Source organism: Staurois parvus, unplaced genomic scaffold, assembly GCF_062004578.1.
Source record: "Staurois parvus isolate SC_StPar_1 unplaced genomic scaffold, SC_StPar_1.0 ptg000544l, whole genome shotgun sequence".
In the NCBI taxonomy this organism is placed as follows: Eukaryota; Metazoa; Chordata; class Amphibia; order Anura; family Ranidae; genus Staurois; species Staurois parvus.
The window spans coordinates 9,612,634-9,636,565 of NW_028318340.1; the positions used below are offsets into that span (position 1 = coordinate 9,612,634).

Genomic DNA, 23,932 nt, shown 5'->3' on the forward strand with positions numbered 1-23,932 from the left:
GATTACTAAGGTCATTACATTTTAGGCCCATTCTGGGGCACTGCATTAACACAAAAGTAAATGGCACAATTAATTCAGCAAAAACATTGTTATTTGGTCTTTAAGGATCAATACAAAAGTAGGAGCGTTTGGGCCATTCATAGACTTACCTTCTCCCACCTATTATTTGCATATCACAGTGTTTCAGGTTTGTGGAGTTTCATTGTGTTTGAAAAGAAATTGCAAGCATGTGCAGCCCTCTGATTTTTATTCCTCTTGCATTTGTAGACTATTTATCTGATTGAAAGGTTTGCTAATTGTTTTGTCTCTCTTTCCCATGCTATCCATACTTCCAAATGCAGATATTAATTAAGATTGTAGCCCTGGGTAGGTATGATCATTCTCCCACATATAGTTGTGTTCAAAATAATAGCAGTCAGACATCACTAACCTGATCAATCACTGTTTTTGGTAGAAATGATATTTCTACATGGCAAATAATTTACTAGCAGGTGTAGTAGAGTAATAGAAATCCAACAGACCCAACAGTCATGACATGCATGCTGCTGATTCTGTGTAATTGAATCACTAATTGAAAGGGGCATGTTGAAAATAATAGCACTGTGGAGTTATATTAGTGAGGTCATTCATTCTTTGAAAAACAGGTGGCAATTATTGCCCTTATTTAAGGAAGGAAGGCAGCAAATGTTGTACATGCTGGCTACAGTGCATATCTCTCTGAAATTCTGAGGAAAATGGGTTGTTACAGACATTGTTCAGAAGAACAGCGTACCTTGATTAAAAAGTTGATTGGAGAGGGGAAACATATAAAGAAGTGCAGAAAATGATAGGCTGCTCAGCTAAAATGATCGCAAATGCTTTATAATGGCAACCAAAACCTGAAAGACGTGGAAGAAAGCGAAAAACTACCATTCGAATGGATAGAAGAATAGCCAAAATGGCAAGGACTCAGCCAACAATCAGCTCCAGGAAGATCAAAGAAGGTCTAAAGTTACCTGTGAGTACTGTTACAATTAGAAGACGCCTATGTGAAGCCAAGCTATCTGCAAGAAGCCCCCGCAAAGTCCCACTGTTGAAAAAAAGACGTGCTGAAAAGGTTACAATTTGCCAAAGAGCACATTGACTGGCCTAAAGAGAAATGGCGCAACATTTTGTGGACTGATGAAAGTAAGATTTTTCTTATTGGGTCTAGTGGCCGGAGACAGTTTGTCAGACGACCCCCAAACACTGAATTCAAGCCACAGTACACTGTGAAGACAGTGAAGCATGGTTGCGCAAGCATCATGATATGGGGATGTTTCTCATACTACAGTGTTGGGCCTATTTATCGCATACCAGGGATCATGGATCAGTTTGAATACATCAGAATAATTGAAGAGGTCATGCTGCCTTATGCTGAAGAGGAAATGCCCTTATAATGGGTGTTCCAACAAGACAACGATCCAAAACACACCAGTAAACGTGCAACATCTTGGTTCCAGACCAACAAGATTGATCTTATGGAGTGGCTAGCCCAATCCCCGGATCTTAATCTAATAGAAAACTTGTGGGGTGACATCAAAAATGCAGTTTCTGAGGCAAAACCAAGAAATAGAGAAGAACTGTGGAATGTAGGCCAATCATCCTGGGCTGGAATACCTGTTCACAGGTGCCAGAAGTTGGTTGACTCCATGCAACACAGATGTACAGCAGTTCTCAGAAACAGTGCTTATACAACAAAACATAGATTAAGTGATTCAAAGGAAAACAAAATCTTCAAACATTTTTCAATTTATATAGTGAATGTTTGAGTTTGTAAAGAATACAAACACTGCTATTTTTTTGAACAGTCTAATATTCACTTTTCTTCAATTTTGTTTAGAGGAACAACACAAATTTGATATATTTTTCTTCATGTTTTGATTTGGAATAGAATGTGTAGTGTTCCCAATGCATTTGTGTGTATGGAAATAAAAGCTATTAGAAGGATTTTGAGCGTTATTCACTTTTTTCAACACACTGCTATTATTTTGAACACAACTGTAAATATCTAGGCCTAAAGTATAAGTTGACCTTTGGGAATATGTTAGATGTTTCACCCATTTTTAGCACATTCCTGCTCCTGCAGCTTCCCTCCGACCCCCCCGTGAAAGCGTGCCATGGATCTTCTCCCCGCACCTGCTTTCAAAATGTGAAAAGAGCCGGCTGTTCTGCACTTCGCCCACACAGCTGCATCATTAATACACAGATATCTGTGAATTAATGCTCACAAACATGGTCAACCTTCGCGGCTGACGGCTTGTATTTTCAATGTACTGCAAAAGCGCTGATGAGCACTCTCGTAGTCCATTGAGCTTTCTGGACTGAAGTAACTGTCTGCCCATATCAGAGGTACCCTGACATTCTGCACAGGCCTGACATTGAACCCACGATCTGCTGATCGCGGATGCAATCATTTACAAGTTCCTAAGAAAAAAATAGTAAATGCACATTTTAGTACTTGCAAAAATATATGTATTTATTATTGTTTTTATTAATGGGGAACGCATTCTTTAACTCCTTTCTGACCCTCAACTGTAAATTAATGTACTGTCAACAAACATGGAGTTGTGACAGATCATGTGACCACAATCATTACTGAATCATGGTGATTTAAGGAAAGTTTGTGACCAGCAAAAATGTTGCCTTTGACTGTTATACTGTAGCAATTTCAGCTATGAGGAGAGAAGGAGAACTCTGTGACAAGATGGGTACAGTGTGAAAAAAAACTATAATGGGCTGCTCAGTAGGTTAATGTTTATATTAAGACAGATTAGCTGACTAGTCTTAAGTAATCAATTTTCTTTTAGCTTAAATGATTTACTTTGATTGATATGTGCAGTACAGCAATTGAACTCATTGCAGTACTAGAAAATGCTTAAAGGTGAACTCTAGTCACACATAAAAGACACAAAATATGCAGTATATGCACTTATTTTTTTTACATAGCTATACCTGCAAAGGGGGCCAGCATGAAGTGATATAGCAGGACTTTTTTCTGACTAGTTCTACTTCAAACAATCCTGATGCTGATCCCACACTTTCACACTGAAATGACAGGACCTCTTTTTCATGTATCACATAAAACTAAATTTTTTAATAAAAAAAATACAGGAATAAAAAAAAACAACAAAAAGGCCTCTAGTACATTGATTACTTTTATAAATGTGTTTTCCTTTTCTGACATTGTTACACTAGGTCAGTTGAAGTATCCACAGAATATGAAATTTAGTCAAAAAATGAATTCAGCCCCATGGACAGCTAAGACGACTTGCTTTTCTTTTTTTAGCATCTAATGTCATGGGTGCTTGCTCAATTCATTCATGCAAATATCACTTTTACTAAGCTGTATGTTTGGGAATAAATATGACTGTCATTTATGTGTGTATATATAGACACTAGAAACAGGAAATCCACCAACACCATCTTCTTTTCATAAGCAAAACAAAACTAAAGGTACTGCTCTTTAAGGTGCCACACTCCCAAAACTAACATTTCAGTTTCTGGTAGATACTTGAGCTTCAATATGGCCGTCACTACCTCAAAAAATCTTGCCTGTAACAGAGCTTTGACTATCGTCAACCAATATGAATACTGGTTAATGATTATGGTCTGTTTGATATTATGCTTTGTTTCATTATATATTGTACCTCTAGTATAAATGTTTTTGACACACCCTTAAAAGCTAGTACCTATACTTTGTGATTCATGGAGTAGCTATATGTGCTTCATATATATTCTTTAATCATTGTTATGGATTTTTATCATTTGCTTCTTTATGTTATTGTAAAAATCATTTATCCAAAAAAGTAGACATAGTAAAACAAAACTGACCATGAGAAGTGTTAAAGATGGCCGCCAGCCCACATGGGACGCGCACTCCCTATGATTACGTGCATTTAGCACGAAACGCATCAAGGTAAGAGCTGCGAAGTCCAGACGTCACGCCGCCGAGTCCCATGTGGGCCGGCGGCCATCTTTAATACTTCTCATGGTCAGTTGTTTTGTTTTACTATGTCTACTTTTTTAGATCAATAAATTATCCTTTAAACGGTATTACACCATTCTGGCATCCTTTCTTTGGACTCGTGCTGAGCCCACCACCCACAGAGCCACCAGGGAAGGTAGTTGAGAGGTGCTTTATCTTATCGGATGATCCAAAGGGAACCCCAGATGGACAGAGGTGCCCAGAGGGAAGCCCAGAGATGTTAGACAAGTCCATAAGAGGATTCCATTTGAGACCTTGAGATGTGAATAGTCTTCTATATGCATATTGGAATTATGCATCTGGTGAGTGTATAATTCGAATATTTGATCACCGGAAGACACACGAAGGATCACTATATGATATATTTAATATACAGACTTTGGCACTTTTTTCTGACACTAACCAGTCACCTATATATACACTTTTATTACTGTTGTCTTGTTTATCTGTTATCATTTATTCAATAGGTTTATGCTCATATTTACCTTTTTGAATATATTAGTTTGGTACTATTTGCTTTTAGAGCTGCGCCTTTTTAATCTATTATTCGTTGGAGGTTTATTGGTACCTTCTGGTGTACAGCAGCTTTAATCTAGCGCTCACTTTTATCTTATGCATTAAAGGAAATACAGTGCCTTGGAAAAGTATTCATACCCCTTGAAATGTTCCACATTGTTATGTTACAACCAAAAACGTAAATGTATTTTATTGGGATTTTATGTGATAGACCAATACAAAGTGGCACATAATTGGGAAGTGGAAGGAAAATGACAAATTTTTTTTTAATTTTTTTACAAATAGATATCTGAAAAGTGTGGAGTGCATTTGTATTGAGCCCCCTTTACTCTGATACCCCTAATTAAAATCTAGTGGAACCAATTGCCTTCAGAACTATTAATATTATTATCCTGTACTTAGGACTGTACCTATTAATGTGACTGTAACTCCCCGTAGTGCCTATATCTCAAAATAAGTGAACATACTCTTATCATAAACCACCATAATATAGTGACAATATACATACACAAAATATATAAATTGCCAATATAAAATTAATTAAAAGAGGCTGCAGCTCCTATTAGGGGTACTGACCTCCACAGCGGGTCTGACTCTTATTTGTTCATAAGAGTCCACAGGAATTGGTGAGTGAGTGGGATCACTGGTGGGGAGCACAGAGCATGGATATATGAAAAGCACTTTAATATCTGGAAGCTATAAAATTCACCAACAAGTCACAAGGGACTGTTTATGTTTGTATGTCATTATAAAGGGGCAGTGCTCTCTTACACTTTTTAATTGCGTTCAGAAGCCACCTAATTAGTTAACAGAGCCCACCTGTGTGTACTTTAATCTCAGTATACATACAGATGTTCTGTGAAGCCCTCAAAGGTTTGTTAGAAAACATTAGTGAACAAAATAAAATGATAAAATTGTGGAGATTTTTAAAGCAGAGTTAGGTTATAAAAAAATATCCCAAGCTTTGAACATCTCACTGAGCACTTTTCAATCCATCATCTGAAAATGGAAAGAGTATGGCACAACTGAAAACCTACCAAGACATGGCCATCCACCTAAACTAACAGGCCGGGCAAGGAGAGCATTAATTAGAGATGCAGCAAAGAGGCCCATGGTAACTCTGGAGGAGCTGCAGAGATCTACAGCTCAGGTGAGAGAAGCTGTTCATAGGACAACTATTAGTCATGCACTCCACAAATCTGGCATTTATGGAAGAGTGGCAAGAAGAAAGGCATTGTTGAAAGAAAGCCATAAAAAGTCCCGTTTGCAGTTTGTGAGAAGTCATGTGGGGGACACAGCAAACATGTGGAAGAAGGTATTCTGGTCAGATGAGACCAAAATTGATCCTTTTGGCCTAAAAGCAAAATGCTGTGTGTGGCGAAAAACTAATACTGTACATCACCCTGAACATACCATCCCCACCGTGAAACATGGAGGTTGCCTCATGGTGTTGCGGGGATGCTTTTCTTCAGCAGGGACAGGGAAGCTGGTCAGAGTTGATGGGAAGATGGATGGAGTCAAATACAGGGCAATCTTTGAAGATAAGCTGTTAGAGTCTGCAAAAGACTTGACACTGAGGGTGGAGGTTAATGTTTCAGCAGGTCAACGACCCTAAACATACAGCCAGAGCTACAATAGAATGGTTTAGATGAAAACATATTCATGTTCTAAAATGGCCTAATCAAAGTCCAGACCTAAATCCTATTGAGAATCTGTGGCAAGACTGGAAAATTGCTGGTAGAGACATACCCAAAAATACTTGCAGCTGTAATTGCAGCAAAAGGTGGTTCTACAAAATATTGACTCGGGGGCTGAATACAAATACACGCCACACTTATCAGATAATTATTTGTAAAAAATTTTGAAAACCATTTATCATTTTCCTTCCACTTCACAATTATCTGCCAATTTATGTTGATCTATCATAATAAATCCCAATAAATACATTTACATTTTTAGTTGTAACATGACAAAATGTGGAAAATTTCAAGGGGTATGAATACTTTTTCAAGGCACTGTATATTCCTGTCCATTCAGTGCTGAGATTTACACAGCTTTTCCAGGCAGCATAATCAGGCTTAGTTAGGACCTTATTTTTCATTACTGCTGCAGATAGGTCACACCACCCTGCCTCTGGATTGAATGGTGAAGGAGCAGCAAAAGATGGATGAATCATCTCATTGCTCACGCCACCTGTCAGCACATGTGTATGTAGGACATCTGACTGGCTCCTAGTGCTCCCCTCTCCCACACTAAGAACTCATTTACAGAGGATTACAAAATCGTGACATCAAGTCAAATTCATATATTTACATAATTGTAATTATAAATACATTAAATTATTCTGCACTCATCTGTGCCTTTTGTATAATTACCTCAGTTCAGTGGTAAAAACAAACTGAGATAAAGAACTGATCTGGCTTTCTGGTAACTGCCTATTTGCCCCCACCCATACTTAGTCGCAGAAAAAAAAAATATAAAGTCTATATCTTGGCATAGAGTATGGGACAGGAAGTCATAGACCACGGGTCATATGGCACTACAATCATGTGATTGGACATTGGCAAAAGCTTTGCTAGGAATGCACCCGAGCTTGAAGCACCTTGTGAACAAAGCTCACATCAGCAGAGACCTGAATATCCACCAGTAAAACTTTGAGAAAGAACGAAGACCTGGTGGCGACCTTGCAAGCTTACGCATGCTTCTTGCTCAAAAGTCCAAAAAAAACCCCCAACAGATCTGGTGGAATGGGTCCTGATAAGGAAGGAAGACACCGGATCCTTGAGGGTATTGAGCCTTTTAAATGAGTTGTTTAACCCACCTAGCAATGGTGAAAAAAGGAAGCAAGATGTCCATTCTTGTGACCTTCAGTGAGGATTCTGAAGAAAGATGTTGCAGCAAGGTAATCCCTAACTGCTTTGACAATATCCACACAGTGGAGTGAATATTATTTGGTGTGGTTTGGGGCAGGGCATAGGGAAGTGAGGATAATGTACTCATGGAGAGGGAAAGAGGGTTTGAGTCTCAGATCCACCTGGTCCCCTATGTAGGACAAGAGAAGGCCCCAGACTAGGAGACACAACTGATGGAAGTAATGGCCACCAAAAAGGCCACGCTACTTGAAAAATTTTTCAATGGGATATCCCAAGATGCTATTAATTTAGTTTTTTTTTAAAGAACTAAACTAGCTAGATTCACATCCCAGGGAAACACAGGCAGTCAGAGTGGGGGATTAACATGAGCAACTCCCTGTATAAAAGTCTTGACATGAAAGTGTGAATTCAAAAGTTTCTGGAATAAAATGGATAAGGCAGAAACTTGACTCCAGAGTTCTAAGTGCCAAATGCTGGTCCAGACCAGACTACAAAAAAAAAATTACCAAGGGTTTAGGTGTCCTCTCTCGCACTAAACAAAGTAGGTCTTCCCAAGTGAGGTAGATTTTTTTTTCACCCTGAGAAAGGTGGAAATGGCAGCAATGAATCAGCAATGCCCTATCCTTTAGAACCTAGGTCTTAACAGCTATGCAGTTAAAGCCAGTGACTGAGACGCAGACTGAAACAGAGGACCCTGTGTATATCTGTGTACCAGGCTCTCCTGGGCCAATCTGGAGTGGAGAGGATTCTTTCAGGGTTGCCTGACTTTTGATACCCTCTTGGTGGCTTATGTAGATCAAAGCTGTGGTGCTGCTTCACTGCACCTTGGCTGGATGACCCTGTGTACTTGGGGGAGGAGGAGGGGAGGAGAAGGGTCCAGTGGAGAGTCAGTCTCATGGCTCTCAGTTCCAGAATGTTGATGGGGAGCACAAACGTCTGTGGGGAACAGGTTTTCTGGGCACTTAAAGAATTGTATACCCCCTTCCAGCCTGTCAGGCTTCTGTCTATCGTTACAATATTCCACAGAGAGGGAAAGAATGACTTCCCAGACTTCTTGAACAGCATAAGGACCTGCTTGAACCACATTGTGAGAACTGCATTGGTTTTGCCTGGAAAGAGTTTTGGAAGAATGAATACCTATTCAGGATTTGGCCAATCCTCATGCAGAATTAATCTGCATATGCAAAGGAAAGGTATTTTTTAGTCTTAGCCAGCTGTTTAGTGCCCAGAGGAGCTTGTTTACGCTGAGAAGATTCTAGGGCTTCTAGTCAAAGGCTAGTATGCACTACATCAATATGTGATCTCACAGAAGAAAGCACATTGAGTGAAACCTTTGCTTGTTCTTCATAAAATGCAGGAGGTGAACATTCCTCTGCAGGATCCTCTTCTGCATCCACCACACCTTCCTCAATATCTTCCTTGAAAAGCAGGTACAGGGTCATACTCCCAAATAGATTCAGGTGATGAAGAGGCAGAAAAGCACTCTTGGGCCCTGGAGACCAAAGGTTCTAGAAGGGCAGAAAGATTTCCAAGAAATCAGATGAAGCTGAAGGTAAATCTGCTGTAGTCAGATAGGCCATCTGTTGTGTGTCTGAGAGGGAGCTAATATTAGAGGAAAGGAGATGTGTCAAAATAGGACCTTGCTCTTATGCAATGGAACAGCTATCACCCTGAGCATTTTGCTGATCTTCTTTATGATTGTCTGCAGTACAATTGCTATTAGTGCACTTTTTTTCTCAGTTCCTCTGCACCTTGCCTCTGCCATTGCTAACTGAGGGAATTCCCTGTGGGGTGCTCATGAAATGGATGTGGAATGAGAGGGTATTAACATTTTTGAGAAAGGAGCCACAAAAACATAAGTGCTGACTGATGTCCTGTGTGTGTGGAAAACAGACAGCCCGGAGACAAGCAGATGTGCTTATTCTGTCCTCGGCAGAAATGGCAGGCAGAAATGCGTCAGCCAGAAGGCATAGTGCAACTACGTCACCACTCAAGCAGCAATTCTGTGCATGAAAAAAACAACAAATTTAAAAAAGTTAAATGCTCTGTTCTGTTCCTAATTATAATAGAGGGCATTTATAAAAATATCAATATCTGAAAATCAGACATTTCAGCATGTAAAAAAACAGGAATTTTGTGCTTACTGTAAAATCAGATTCCTGGAGTTCATTAAGGGACACAGTATTCAGTTATTCAGGGAGAATTGAGATATATTGCAGCCTTCAGTATGATTTGAACACTGGCAAACAAAAACAGCCATTGGCGAGCCAGGTAAAACCTTTCCTACTCCCATCATGCTTGTTTTGTAAGAAAATAATGTTAAGAATAGATCACAAAACAGACGAGTGAGATGTGTGTTCCTCAATGAACTTCAAGAAACAAATTTTACATTAAGTACAAAAACCTTGTCCCTTCATTAGGGGCACATAATTAATTTATTCAGATACATTTGGGACATTCAAAAGCAATCTGAGGGGTGAGCAACAGTAATAAAACACTGCCCCAATTTCCCAACACTTTGCAGACACTTCTCACGTAAGCAGGTGAAGAAACACTGTAGTGCTCCAAAAGACAATCAGAAGAGAATCTGAGTCTGTTTAGCGCATTTAGCAGCCTAACAACTGGGACTACATTTGGGACAGGATGACCCCAGATTAAAGCTGCTGTAGGAAAAGGAGCAGGATATACTATGGATACTATTGCACCTGGAAGAATTGAAGTATAACATTCCATCTAATAAAGTTTGTGTAGAAATGATTTTCTGACCTGCTTTTGACAGGTCAAAACATCTAGTGAGAATCCCATCTGCATATCTTTGAAAGTTTGAAGGCAGCTTGTGAGACTTACTGTATATGTAATGCATTATTGACCTATGCATGGCTAGTGGATCAATGTCTTTTGATGAGCTTTCTACCTGTCTGATTAAATGAGCTGAGAGCTAATGAATGATTAATGTTTGTGAGTAGAATTTTCCTTTAGAAAACATCACATTGTTACTGAGTGGAACTGGAGAAGGTGAGCCACATCTGAGGAGATGAATCCTCACAGAGTTTACCTCAGTCCAGGATTATATGAAATAGGCTGTATGACTCACTTTATGAGGGGTTAATGAAAATCTCCTTTTCCACTTCTGGGGTAAGGGTGGTGAAGGGTTTTATTGAGTTTAAAGATTTCAAGAATGCATATAAATATAGGACTTTTTATTACACCAACACTTGGATTTATATATTGGCACATCACTGGACTTGCTTGGATTAGATTCTTTTGTTAGAACACGGTTACTTTAGACATGGCATTATAGTTTCATGTTTTCACCTATTGAGCGCTGGTTTGCACTGGTTTATCTGTTAATTGCAAGTTTAAATGCTAAGGGGTGTTATCCACCATCAACTGAGGATTTTCTGTGCATAAAGATTAGTGAGGGATTTAAATATTTGTTTAATGAAATACTAACAGGTCTGAATGACAACACAGAAAAAAAATAAAAGCTGCCTGCAGCTCAAAGAGCTGCCTGAAGTACCTCATCAGATGATGCCTTTCCGTGCATCAGGTGAAATAAGCTTTCCATGTGCGATAGAAGACTTTTCAGTAGGTAGACTTCCTAGCTTTTTAACAGTATGGAAATCACTGAATCAGAGTGATCCTGGTTTCTTAAGATCCTTTAATAGCCATCCTGAGGATCAGTGGAATAGCCTCTATCTTGGCTCTAGGCAAGGAAGGAGTTTCAGAGGAGGGAAGGCATAGATCAGGCTATACTTATCCCATGGAGCCAATAGAGTCTGATGCTTTTGTCAGAGGATCTCTGTAGCTGGAGAAAAGCTGTCCAGTTTGTTGCTGAGCCTGGGGGCCACTTCTGGTATCCCCCACCTGTTACATAGGCCCTCCTGATCCAGTCATTGTCAGATGAAGTAGTCTTCCATCCAACTGTTGAAGCCTGAAATGTGAACAGCCCAGGACTTCCCAGACTAGAATACTTTCTACATTTCTCTCAATTGCAGAACTTGCAGTTCCTTCCTGGTGGTTGACATGCACCACTGGAAGGGAGCACAGAGGGAAATAAAATCTCTGGCTTGAGCTTTATGTAAGTGGAGACCCAGATAGTTCTAGTGATGTGTCCATTCCAGCGCTGACTTCTGAAGGTTCAGCACCCAACAAACCTTTTTAAGGTCTGGAATGTCCCCATCACATTGTTGGTCAGTATCTGTGCCAACTGTTCCCTCAGTAGAAGGTAATCCAGGTATCCAACAATGGGAACACCCTGGGAGCGTATTAAGGCTAATACAGGTACCAATACTTCTGGTGAACACATGGGGTGTAGAAGACAGACCAAATGATAGGACTGCAAACTGGTATTGATGTTCACAAGGACTATAAAGTATCCCTTATGAACGGAGACTAAGACACACCTGGTGAATTCCATGCAAAATGTCTAAGCTCGAACAAACACATTAAAAGCCTTCATATCCAATATGGATAGTGGGGGTGCCCCTTTTTGGAGTAGTGAAAAGGTTGGAGTAAAACCTTTCTGCCATTGAAACAATGGCAATAACTCTCTGACTCGAGAGATCTGAAATAGCCACATGGAGGTCTGATAGTTTGGCAGATTGGATAGAATGACCCTAGGAGGCAGCAGAGAGCGGATCTCTAGCTTGTAGCCACTGAAGACTATGGCATTGCCCGGGCATCTGATATGCTTCTTGACCAAGTGTTTACAAAGGTCAATAGACATGTGCCTAACTTTGGAATTTGGGTACATCCCTTCATGCTCAAGACTTGTTTGAAGATTTGAAAGATTTAGAGGCCCATGACTTGCAACTGAACTGGGCCCCCTGGATTGAGCTAGAAGCCTGGGAATAATTAAACAAAACCCTTCTTAGCCTCAGTGGGGGAAGGAGTGTTTTTAATATGTGACTTAGGCTTATTTTTCTGGAGAAAATAAGTACTTTTACACCAGGTGACAGTTGGAACCCTGGTGACATACTTTATAAGGGAGCCTAAAGGCTTACCAAAAAGACAATCATCATCAAAAGGCATGCATAACCAGTGATTTTGTACATTGTGCTCTCTGCATACTCACTAAGGAGGACTTAGGAAATAAGATGGACAATGTCAACTAATCCATCTTTGCAACAGTGTAAGGCTGAGAGCATATGGTCTAAGGTCTTTACAAATACAGACTCCGTTAGGATAGCAGCTAGAATTTTTTATTTAATTTTAGTCCATTCCCCTAAGGTTTGGCATATTGATATTACAGTTATAGCAGGACCTGCTAGCAAAAACAATGTTTAAGAAAGGGTTTCTAAATTTTTGTTGATGGAAACCATAAACACTGGTGTATCCTCTACTGGTAAGGTTAGTATTTTATCAGAGCTACAATGTGGAAAACCCACTTCTTCATAAACGTTTTCTCAAAAATGTATTGGCCTGCAAAGCATAAAGCATCTGCTAAGGAGAATAGTTTATCGGAAGTTTTCCAGTCACTGTACAGAACAGGTTCGAGGAAGGTGTGCATTAGAAAAGTTTTGATAATCTAGAAGCATTTCAGGGATCTCAGACTAGTAACAGCACTAGTATTACCTAAAGGCTCTTGTTCTAATTTTAAGGTAGGGCACAGCATCTATAAGAACAAAAACAGTATATTTTGGCCTAGAAGCTAGAGAAGCTGGCTGTGGTTCCTCAGGAACAGATTCATCCATCAGCGATTTGTGACACTCTTCATCAGACATAGCCTCAGCAACAGAAGACTCAGAAGTTGCCACAGCTACGGACAAACCTTATGCAGACTCTGAAGGAAAAGATGTGGGAGTATGTTTACTATCTTTGCTTTCTGAGTTTGGAAGCATAATTGCAATTGGGCCCATAAAATCAAGCATAAATGCAGAAAGCTCCACCCTGGATAAGGCAGAAGGGGCCATACCCAAAGGAGCTAAAGAAAACCCAGAAGCATGTATTGACATAAACAAGGGGAACATATCCAAGCTGTCTGTGTAAGTTCCATGAGGAGGGACACTGCAGGCCACCCTGGAACTGTTAGTAGACTGGACCAATTCAGTAGAACTGCTCCTCTTGAACTTGGGATCTGACATGTTGCAGTGCTTAACAGAGGTAACTTATTAAGAACACCAGGTGAAAATCCTTGGGTACTCACAAAAGCAGCTACCACACACTGAAAAGGCAGAAACAGTGGACGGAATGCACACAAGTGACACTCCAGCACTTCATTTCGCATGTTAACTCATTGGAACTAACAGACAAGGAAGATATTGTTGGCATTCAACTGTACCAATAAATGTAGTAGTTCCCGATGTTAAGCTGACACGGCATGCTCATTAAAGAGTTTTCATAGACTGGGACACTGGGCTATTGTTTTGTACCTGGAGAGTACTTTGCGACTAATAAATGTGCAGCTAGTGGTAAAAAAAAACAAGAGAGAATAGAACAGAACAGAATCTACTGAAACTGAAATAAACTCTATTAACATGGCTCAAGCTATAAAATACTTTACCTTAATCGTATAGTACAGGACACAGGACTTGTATTCACAGATCATGGGTTTCACCTTTACATGATTGTGCATACATGAAAGGAGCGCCAGACCAAACGATAAAAAGTTTCAAATTCATTTATTGGTGCGTAACCGCTTAAAGCCTGTCCACAGTACATTTACTGCTGCAGGGCGGGCCCTCTGCGCAAAATTGCGTGTATATATATATATATATATATATATATATATATATATATATATATATATACGTGATTCTGCATTTCCGGGTAGGGGAGGCACGTGACCACCCTACCCATGCCGCCAATCGTGGCCCCAGGTGTCAATTACTGGGTCCCGGCTGGTGATTACCTGCCGGCGCCCGGTGATTACTGGCGATCAACGACAGGGAGGAGGGCTGCATTGTTTACCAACAGCCCTTCTCCCTGTCAGTTTGAACACACTGCTTGGGATGGCTGAGCACAGCCATCCCGATCAGTGTGCTTTACAGTGAAGCACACACGGGGGGGGGGTGGGGTGTGCTTCACTGTAAAGCACACTGATCGGGTTGGTAAAACACTCCCATCACACAGTGAACCCATTGATTGCCCCCAAATGTTAACGCCTTCCTGCCCAGTGCCATTAGTACAGTATCAGTGCTTTTTGTTTTTTTAGCACTGATCACTGTAATGGTGTCACTGGGGATATCAGTGACACCAGGTCAGTTCCTCCCAGTGTCAGAATGCCCACCGCAGTCCCGCTATAAGTCGCCAATCGCCGCCATTAACAAAAACATAATTCCATTATCTATATTATCTATATCGCCATTTGTAAATGATATAACGTTCACGTAAACCAATTAATTTACATGTATTGGGATTTGTTTTTAGCAAAGACATGTCGCAGAATACATTTTGGCTTAAATTTATGACGAAATTTGATTTATACATTTTTTTACTGGACAAGTTTAATAGGAAAAAGTGACAATTTTGAAAAAAACCCCCAATATTTTGAGTTTTTTTTATAACGTAATAAATAAAAAACGCACAGGCGATCAAATACCACTAAAAATAAGCTCAATTCATGGGAAAAAAAAGGCCGTAAATTTAATTTAGGTGCAGTGCTGCATGACTGCGCAATTGTCAGTTAAAGTAACGCAGCGCAGTAACGCAAATTACTTCTTTAACTGCTTCCTGAACGCCGTATAGCAGAAATACTGCTACAGGGAGGCACGGGTGAGCAAGATCACATACAGTTGGGTTCAAAATAATAGTCAGACATCACTAACCTGATCAATCACTGTTTTTGGTAGAAATGATATTTCTACATGGCAAATAATGTACTAGCAGGTGTAGTAGAGTAATAGAAATCCAACAGACCCAACAGTCATGACATGCATGCTGCTGATTCTGTGTAATTGAATCACTAATTGAAAGGGGCATGTTCAAAATAATAGCAGTGTGGAGTTCTATTAGAGGTCATTCATTCTTTGAAAAAAAGGTGGCAATTATTGCCCTTATTTAAGGAAGGAAGGCAGCAAATGTTGTACATGCTGGTTACAGTGCATTTCTCTCTGAAATTCTGAGGAAAATGGGTCGTTACAGACATTGTTCAGAAGAACAGTGTACCTTGATTAAAAAGTTGATTGGAGAGGGGAAAACATATAAAGAAGTGCAGAAAATGATAGGCTGCTCAGCTAAAATGATTGCAAATGCTTTAAAATGGCAACCAAAACCTGAAAGACATGGAAGAAAGCGAAAAACTACCATTCGAATGGATAGAAGAATAGCCAAAATGGTAAGGACTCAGCCAACAATCAGCTCCAGGAAGATCAAAGAAGGTCTAAAGTTACCTGTGAGTACTGTTACAATTAGAAGACGCCTATATGAAGCCAAGTTATCTTCAAGAAGCCCCCGCAAAGTCCCACTGTTGAAAAAAAGACGTGCTGAAGAGGTTACAATTTGCCAAAGAGCACATTGACTGGCCTAAAGAAAAATGGCGCAACATTTTGTGGACTGATGAAAGTAAGATTGTTCTTTTTGGGTCTAGTGGTCGGAGACAGTTTGTCAGACGACCCCCAAACACTGAATTCAAGCCACAATACACTGTGAAGACAGTGAAGCATGGTTGCGCAAGCATCATGATATGGGGATGCTTCTCATACTACGGTGTTGGGCGTATTTATCGCAGACCAGGGATCATGGATCAGTTTGAATACATCATAATACTTGAAGAGGTCATGCTGCCTTATGCTGAAGAGGAAATGCCCTTGAAATGGGTGTTCCAACAAGACAACGACCCCAAACACACCAGTAAACGTGCAACATCTTGGTTCCAGACCAACAAGATTGACGTTATGGAGTGGCCAGCCCAATCCCCGATCTTAATCCAATAGAAAACTTGTGGGGTCCGGTGGTGGCTGATGAGTGACGTCACCCGCGCATGCGCTATTCATTTGAGCGGCGCGAGGTGCTCACTGCGCAGGCGCGACCGCGGTGTTTTTAAATGCTGGCGTCCTTGGGATAGGATTTACCCCTTTGACAACGAGCGTGGCTCGAAACATGTTAGGGGATCCACCCAACAGACGCCATTAGATTACCAGGGAACCACAGATCACCAGGGAACCTCTTCGTTTGACCTGGGCTGTGTTTTTCCGATTTTGTGAGTTCTTTACTTTATATTCTACTGTTCACCCATTAAAACAAACTTCACTATCATTGCCCATTTTGCTCTGGCTCATTATTCATGAGCGCTATCAAGGTGGAGCGATCCAGATGAGCAGTGCGTGGAGAGGACTTCGTTGGACCTGCTGGTAAAACCGGAGATGACCGTGGGGGGTTTCCACCATTCCTGGAAGTCTCATATGGTGACCGGATGCTGTCCTAGTTGCTGACCAGGCCCTGATGTCCATCTTATACATACAACGCCCTGTTTGTTTGTTTTTGTGGTAAGCGCAATCATTTACTGGATTTGTCCACAAGCCGGATTGGATTTTAACATTTATATATTTATATCTTCATCTACATGGAACTATTCATATTTTGACTGTTAATTTACTGTCTCATCCATCTTTACATTGATGGTTGGTATACTATTTAGCGCTGCATACCATTTGTATATTTTGTTTTTTTGGTGTTGAGGATTGCCTTGTGTGCTAGCTGCTGTTTTGTGATTTGCGCTCACTCACCCTGTTTCAGTTTTTTATATAGTGAATGTTTGAGTTTGTAAAGAAGAATACAAACACTGTTATTTTTTTGAACAGTCTAATATTCACTTTTCTTCAATTTGTTTAGAGGAACAACACAAATTTGATATATTTTTCTTCATGTTTTGATTTGGAATAGAATGTGTAGTGCTCCCAATTCATTTGTGTGTGGATTTTGAGCTTTATTCACTCTTTTCAACACACTGCTATTATTTTGAACACAACTGTTTATATACGTGATTCATGCTCCCGTGGTTTCCACGCCCCTCCCAGATAGTGTCAGATTGCCCATCAGTACACCAGTAATCACATTTAACCCTTTGATTGCCAGGAACACGCTCATACACAATGAACCTCCATTGCTAGTATAGTGTCTGAACAGATCAATATCTTTGACCAGATCAGCACTATACTAGCGTTCACATTAGTATAGTGTCCCCAAAAATGCAGCGTTAGCGGGATAAGCCCCGACACCTGCCAGCACCTTTGTTTAGCCCCTATGCTTACCCCCCCCCTTCTCCCCCCAGCAAGTGCAGTGTCAGTAGGCCACTGTCACTTGATACATTGCACACAAAACCACATTGTTCGCAGACTCAGGCCTAATCTCTGCTAGCACTTGATGGTAAATTTTGATGACTCTCATATGCAGCAGAATGCCAGTACTAGTGCCGCTCTACCTTTTGGTGAACTGGTGAGCACCAGCAGCCTAGTACATCCTGGTCTTTCATATACCAGCACTCCAGTATCACTTGGTTACGTGGCGAGTCCAATAAGTGCAGTACAAGCTGGTGCAGTGGCGAGCAGAAGTATTGTCCCTCAACCACTAAGAATTCACACACAGGCCCATAGAGCCCATAGTATCCTTCCGGATGTGTTTGCAAATCCCGATTGGTAGCCCACAAATTCTGCAGCACACGTACATCCCCCATTCACTGCCCAACCCAGAATTCAGGTGGAAACAGCAAATTTAACTACTCCCCTTGATTTTTTTTAAGCTGTTTTTCACGGAAGACCTGTATGTATTGATTGTGGATCAAAGCAATTTATATGCACAACAATTTATCGCCGCCAACCCAAATTCAAACCTTGCCAGACCATTCGCATGCAAACTCATTACAGTTTCTGAATTTAATTTTTTTTGGCCTAATCCTCAACATGGGCATTACTAAAAAAAATTAATTGCGCTTGTATTGGTCCACAGACCTGATTCATCATATGCCCATGTTCTCAGCTGCCATGGCCTGGCATAGATATGAGAGTATAATGTGTTTTATGCATCTCAATGACAATACACTCTGTAGTCCTCAGGGTGACTCTGAATTTGACCGGATCCACAAAATTTGGCCCCTCGTAAGTAACCTTAACCAAAAATTTGCAATGTTTATACTCCCCAGCAAAAAAAAAATCTGCGTTGATGAGTCCCTCATTAATTTTTCTGGTCACCTTGCATTCAAACAATTTCTCCCCAGCAAGCGTGCCAGATATGGGGTCAAGTTATAGAAGACCTGCGAGAGGGAAACAGGCTACACATTAAGTTTCGGATTTACGATGGAGAAGCCCCCTGGATGCCCAGATTACATGGGAAGCAGTGGCAAGATAGTTTGGGACTTGATGGCATCCTTTTTCCATATGGGAAACCACTTATACATGGACAATTTTTATTCAAGCGTGGCACTAGACATTTGTACAATCTTGGAATTGGCGCATGTGGCACCATGTGACCTAATGTGTGCCCACCATTAGAAGTGGGTGGATGCAGGGCGGTATATTCTAATGGTGGGCATACCACACACTTTTTCTGGCAGAGATTTCTTCTATTTTTTTCCTTCAGCCCACAGGCTGCATACAAAAAAAAAAAGAAGAAGAACATAACATATAGACTCAAGGACCAGCGACACACTGACACATCACTGGAATTCGAATGGTTATACCAGGATGATGCCTACAGCTGCAGGCATCATCCTGGTATCGCTTTTTCAGTCAGTGATCGGCTTTCATGTAAAAGCAATCCTAGTGGCTAATTACCTGCAGAATTGCTTTTACAAACAGCGCGAGTTGATGCCCCCCCTCCCCGGCTGCCTTCCACAGCCTTCTCGGGCAATCCCTGAGAATGCAGTCGGTGTTTCTGCCAGCTGACCATAGAGCTGAATGGAGACCAGATTGGTGCCAATCATCTCTATAGCCTAAGAAATCGGAAGCTACGAGCATTTCATCACTTCAGTTTCACAGGATATAAACAGCGCCATTTGTAAATTGGGAAAGCATCTGATCACACCGATCTTGGTGAGATTAGATAATGTAAGGGCAGAGGAGATATCTAGTCTGATAGACCCCAGAATTCTCAAAAAAGAATATGACAATGCCCATTTAGGTTATAGGGGATATTTGCATTCCCTGTGAACCCTTTTTGGAAAGTAGTCACCCCAAACTATTTTTTTTTTTTAAACAAAATTGTCATTTTAATGATTTATTGCTCACACATGCCATGGGTATATGTGGAATTACTCCCCAAAATACATTCTGCTACTTCCCCCGAGTATGGCGGTACCACATGTGAGAGACTTTTTGGCAGTCTAGCCAAGTACAGGACCCCAATATCCAATAAGAACCCTCAGGCATTTAAAGGGCTTTATTTCCTCATTACACTTCCAGACTACCTATCACAGTTTCGGAGGCCCTGAAATGCCAGGATAGCACCAACACCCCCCCCCCCCCCATCCCAAATGACCCCTTTTTGGAAAGTAGACACCCCAAGGAATTCTATAAGAAGCATGGTGAGTATTTTGCAGATCTCGTTTGTTGCCACAGGTGTTTGGAAAATGAAGAAAACAAAAACATATTTTTCTTTCAAAACCTTGTGAGAAAAAATGCAAAATACTCACCATGTCGCTTTTTAAATTCCTTGGGGTGTCTACTTTCCAAAAAGGGGTCATTTGGGGGGAGGGGGGTTGGTGCTATCCTGGCACCTCAGGGCCTCCGAAACTGTGATAAGTAGTGAGGAAGTAAAATGAGGAAGTTACGCACCTTCAGGCTTTCAAAGTGGTCATTGGATTTCAGGCTCCTGTATGTAGCTAGGCTCCCAAAAAGTCTCACACGTGGTATCCCCATACTTGGTAGAAGTAGCAGAATGTATTTTGGGGAAAATTCCACATGTACCCATGGCTTGTGTGAGAAATATATCATTTAAATGACAACTTGGTGTAAAAAAAAAGGTTTTTGTCATTTTCCAAAAACTTGTGGGAAAGGAAAAAATCTATAGTGAAGAAAAAATAAAAGTGGTAATTACATTTAAAAACCGGCATCATAATAAATAAAAAAACGGTGTGGGGTCCCCCATCCCATCCATACCAAGCCCTTCGGGTCTGGTATGGATTTTGAGGGTCCCCCCCAAAATCCATACCAGACCCTTGTCCAAGCATGCAGCCCAGCAAAGGATGGAAAATATAAATTTTATATATATATATATATATATATATATATGGACCCAGTGTCCAAGTCCACCATAAGATAATTAGTCCCCTTTCATAGTCATATAGGATTGTTTGTGCGGTCAGATTCTCTTTAATTCTCCATAGACTCTCACCGCATGACAAAGCCAATCAAAAGTTCATACGTGTAACAATAAAAGTGTAAACTCCTCTTCCCTTGGGATAGTATCCTCTCCTGATGCAAAAATATACAAAAACTGCATTTAGTGCATTATCTCCTTAAATTATAATAAAATTAAAAGTATTACTCTCACATCAAAAGTGCAATTGATGTGTGAACTTATCCACCACGAGATCGACAGATATTGGAATGTTGCCACGGGTGGATTAGTTGGGAAAGGGGACTAATTATCTTATGGTGGACTTGGACACTGGGTCCCTATATATAAATATAAAATCAATATTTAATTTTAAAATTACTGTGTATCTAAACTCTTAAACAAACAATAAAGAAAAAAAGTCTAGTGGCTGCTAAACTATTTTAAGTGAACATATTTTACACCTAGATGAAATATTTGGCACAACAGAGACATTGCTGATGTTTTCAGTCTATTAGTAGCTGATCAGAGAACAAAAAGAACAAGGGATACGGTCTAAATCTTATCAACAGATTGCGAAGTGAAATATGGAGGAAGCACTCAACAAGATTAAAAAAAAAAATGAAAGAAACTTTGCCACATACCTGATTAGCGTATCATCATCCACAATGACCAGCCAGCATGTATGTGATATATTAGACTTTAAAAACCTTTCCAAAATAGCAAAAGTTTTTCCACAGTGTCCTAAAGTAACAGATCACAATGTTATCAATACAAATGCAACAAATACTTTGTCAAAAAATACTGCCCTAAAATGACTAATATTCATAACGTGATGCCCTACCAAGCACACAAAATGGAGAGATAAAGTGATGAAGATAAAAACAGGGTCACATGAATTTGTATTCCTTTGCTTACTTCTTGTTTATTAAGCAATTTTGGGATATTTACAGTCACACAAGCATTTTTCGCTTATATTCATATAATTTACAATAGGAATCGCAAAATGCAAAAGGTATTGTGGACCATGCCCATAAATAAGAAAATATGGTATTTCACACAGATATTCCCTTCATAACTGTAACTCACAACCCTAACCCATGCCAAAAGTCTTGATCAACAGATATATTAAATATCAAATATTGTGCTTGAAAGTGCTGCTATATACCCGCAATAGTGCTGGTCACAAACCCAAAAACCTAGGAACTTGGTCATGTTCTCTACTGAATGGGAGAATTAGGGCTTGTATTTTGCTAAGCCTACCTTTCAACAGAGATTACAACGTCAAATACTTTCACTCTGAAGTACTTCATCCTCTCTGCTATTCTTTATTCAACAATCCACGCAAGACTGTTTACAAAGCTTTAAAGTGGTTGTAAACCTTAGACTTGAAGTATGAACAAAGCATATCCTTCTATAGTGTATATTTGTTTCTGTCCAGAGCACTTAGTGTAATTTCTGTCCACTGCCTCATTCCTCTGCTATCTGCAGGAGTCACGTTTGACAAGTTTTCCTGACACCAAGAGATAAAAAGGTGACAAGGGAGGGATCACCAGCATACAGCCTGTAATTTAAAGCCTCAGGGGGTGTGTCTGCTCCCTCCAGACAGTTCTCCTCACTGAGCTCTGCTGGATGTAACTTCAGCTCCACATCCCCTGTGTTCTGAAAGCTCAGGCAAGCTGTATAAATTCTGCACTTTGAACAGATGTAGAGAAGAGTGCAGATAAATGGGTACAACTTATATAGGAGGATTTGTTTCATCACTGTGTATCATCTGCAGCCAGTCACTTCACTGGGTATATGTGAGGGTTTACAACCACTTAGCATTGAGGTATAGGTATACTTTAAACACACATATTTCAACTGAAAACACAGTAGAAAACATTAAAACGTATTAAATTATTTTAGGAAGGTAAAGACACCCAATACATCTAGATAGACACACAAAATATATAGTATTCAACCCAAAAGCTACAAGCCTAAAAATCTTTCATAAACAAGCCTTATTTACTAAGTGTCTTTAGCTTGGGTGCATGCGGAACTCTGAACTCACACTGCCTGTGTTTGGGGACCCGAATGTCACATTGACAACAGAGATCAATGAGACTGCCTGCATGGGGATGCACAGAACACCAGTGTATCCCTGCGTGAGTTAACATGGCTTTGCATTGGCGCCCTGTGTGAATGAGACCTTACCTTAAGAGTAGTTGATGCTTAGAATACACTTCCAAAAGAGGTAGTGAGTCAGTAAACCATAAGTGAAATTTAAACATGCTTTGAACAAACAGACATATATATTGAGAGAAAAAAGTAAAACAAAAAAAAAAGGTGCAGACTTGGACCACATTGTCTTTCTGCCATCACTCTTCTATGTTTATATCTTACTGTCAAGTGCAGTTACAGTATTATTGGCTTCAAAACCATAACACCACTCTGTCCTGAGGACCCGGAGGAGAAATTAGTCATTCATAATGTGCTCATCATATATGTAAATTAATCCCTTTAGTATAGACTCCTCTGGTCGTATTTTAGAGCAATAAAAAAGTGAAAAGCAATCATAGGTGTCCACATGTCCTAAATTTGAGAAATACTGAACGAGCTGGCAGGTGTGACAACTTATGACTTGCTAGGATTCCTAGGTCAAGCAAATTGGCCAACAAGCACTAGTAATTTCTTAGATAAAATAGGCCCAGGAAGCTAGTTTCCTGACATTCCTTGTATAAAGGGCCTGGGGCAAGCTAAATACAGTTTTAACGCAGGTGGAGATGTTGGAATGACCCATTAGAAAGCACAAGGCACAGGAAAAAACTATTTTTTTAAAGAATTCTAAATCTATGTGGTAAAATACAGTTCTTAAACTGTGGAATGCCGTTTGCTTAAACGATCTATGAAAACCCAGCACAGAACATTGGAGGGAGGTGATAAGAAATCAATCCTGCTTTTTAAATCTTAGACATGACTAGATTTTAAAAGTGAACACAGTTTCACCTTATTTACTAAGGTCAGTGAACTTGCACTATGCTAAGTGAATAGTCTTTGCTGTTTTAAGTAGATATAACTGTCATCAAAAATGCCTGACTGAAACTTCAAAAGTACAGGGGTTGTACAGGGGTTCAAAAAGTACAAAATTATGGAAACACCAGGTAAGGCTAGGTTCACATCTATGCAGATTGCGTTTGATGCATTTTCCAGGTGCATCTTGTGTTTTTCACACACGTTATTGATGTGTTTGCATTTTTTATGAATTTTGTGTGACTTCAGCTGGTTGTTAAGGAGCGGGCAGCCACCGGCATCCTTAACAACCAGTAAACAACATGGTTGTCAA

General features: G+C 40.2%; 1 protein-coding gene across 3 annotated transcripts in view; it reads right to left on the bottom strand.

Annotated features, from left to right (window-relative positions):
* Positions 1–23,932, bottom strand: part of B3GLCT (beta 3-glucosyltransferase) — a 523,490-nt gene that overhangs the window by 81,348 nt on the left and 418,210 nt on the right. For all 3 annotated transcript variants that reach the window (XM_089690888.1, XM_089690889.1, XM_089690890.1), the window contains one exon: positions 21,252–21,351. In XM_089690888.1, coding sequence (XP_089547014.1) covers positions 21,252–21,351 — 100 coding nt within the window. The remainder of the gene's footprint in view (positions 1–21,251; positions 21,352–23,932) is intronic.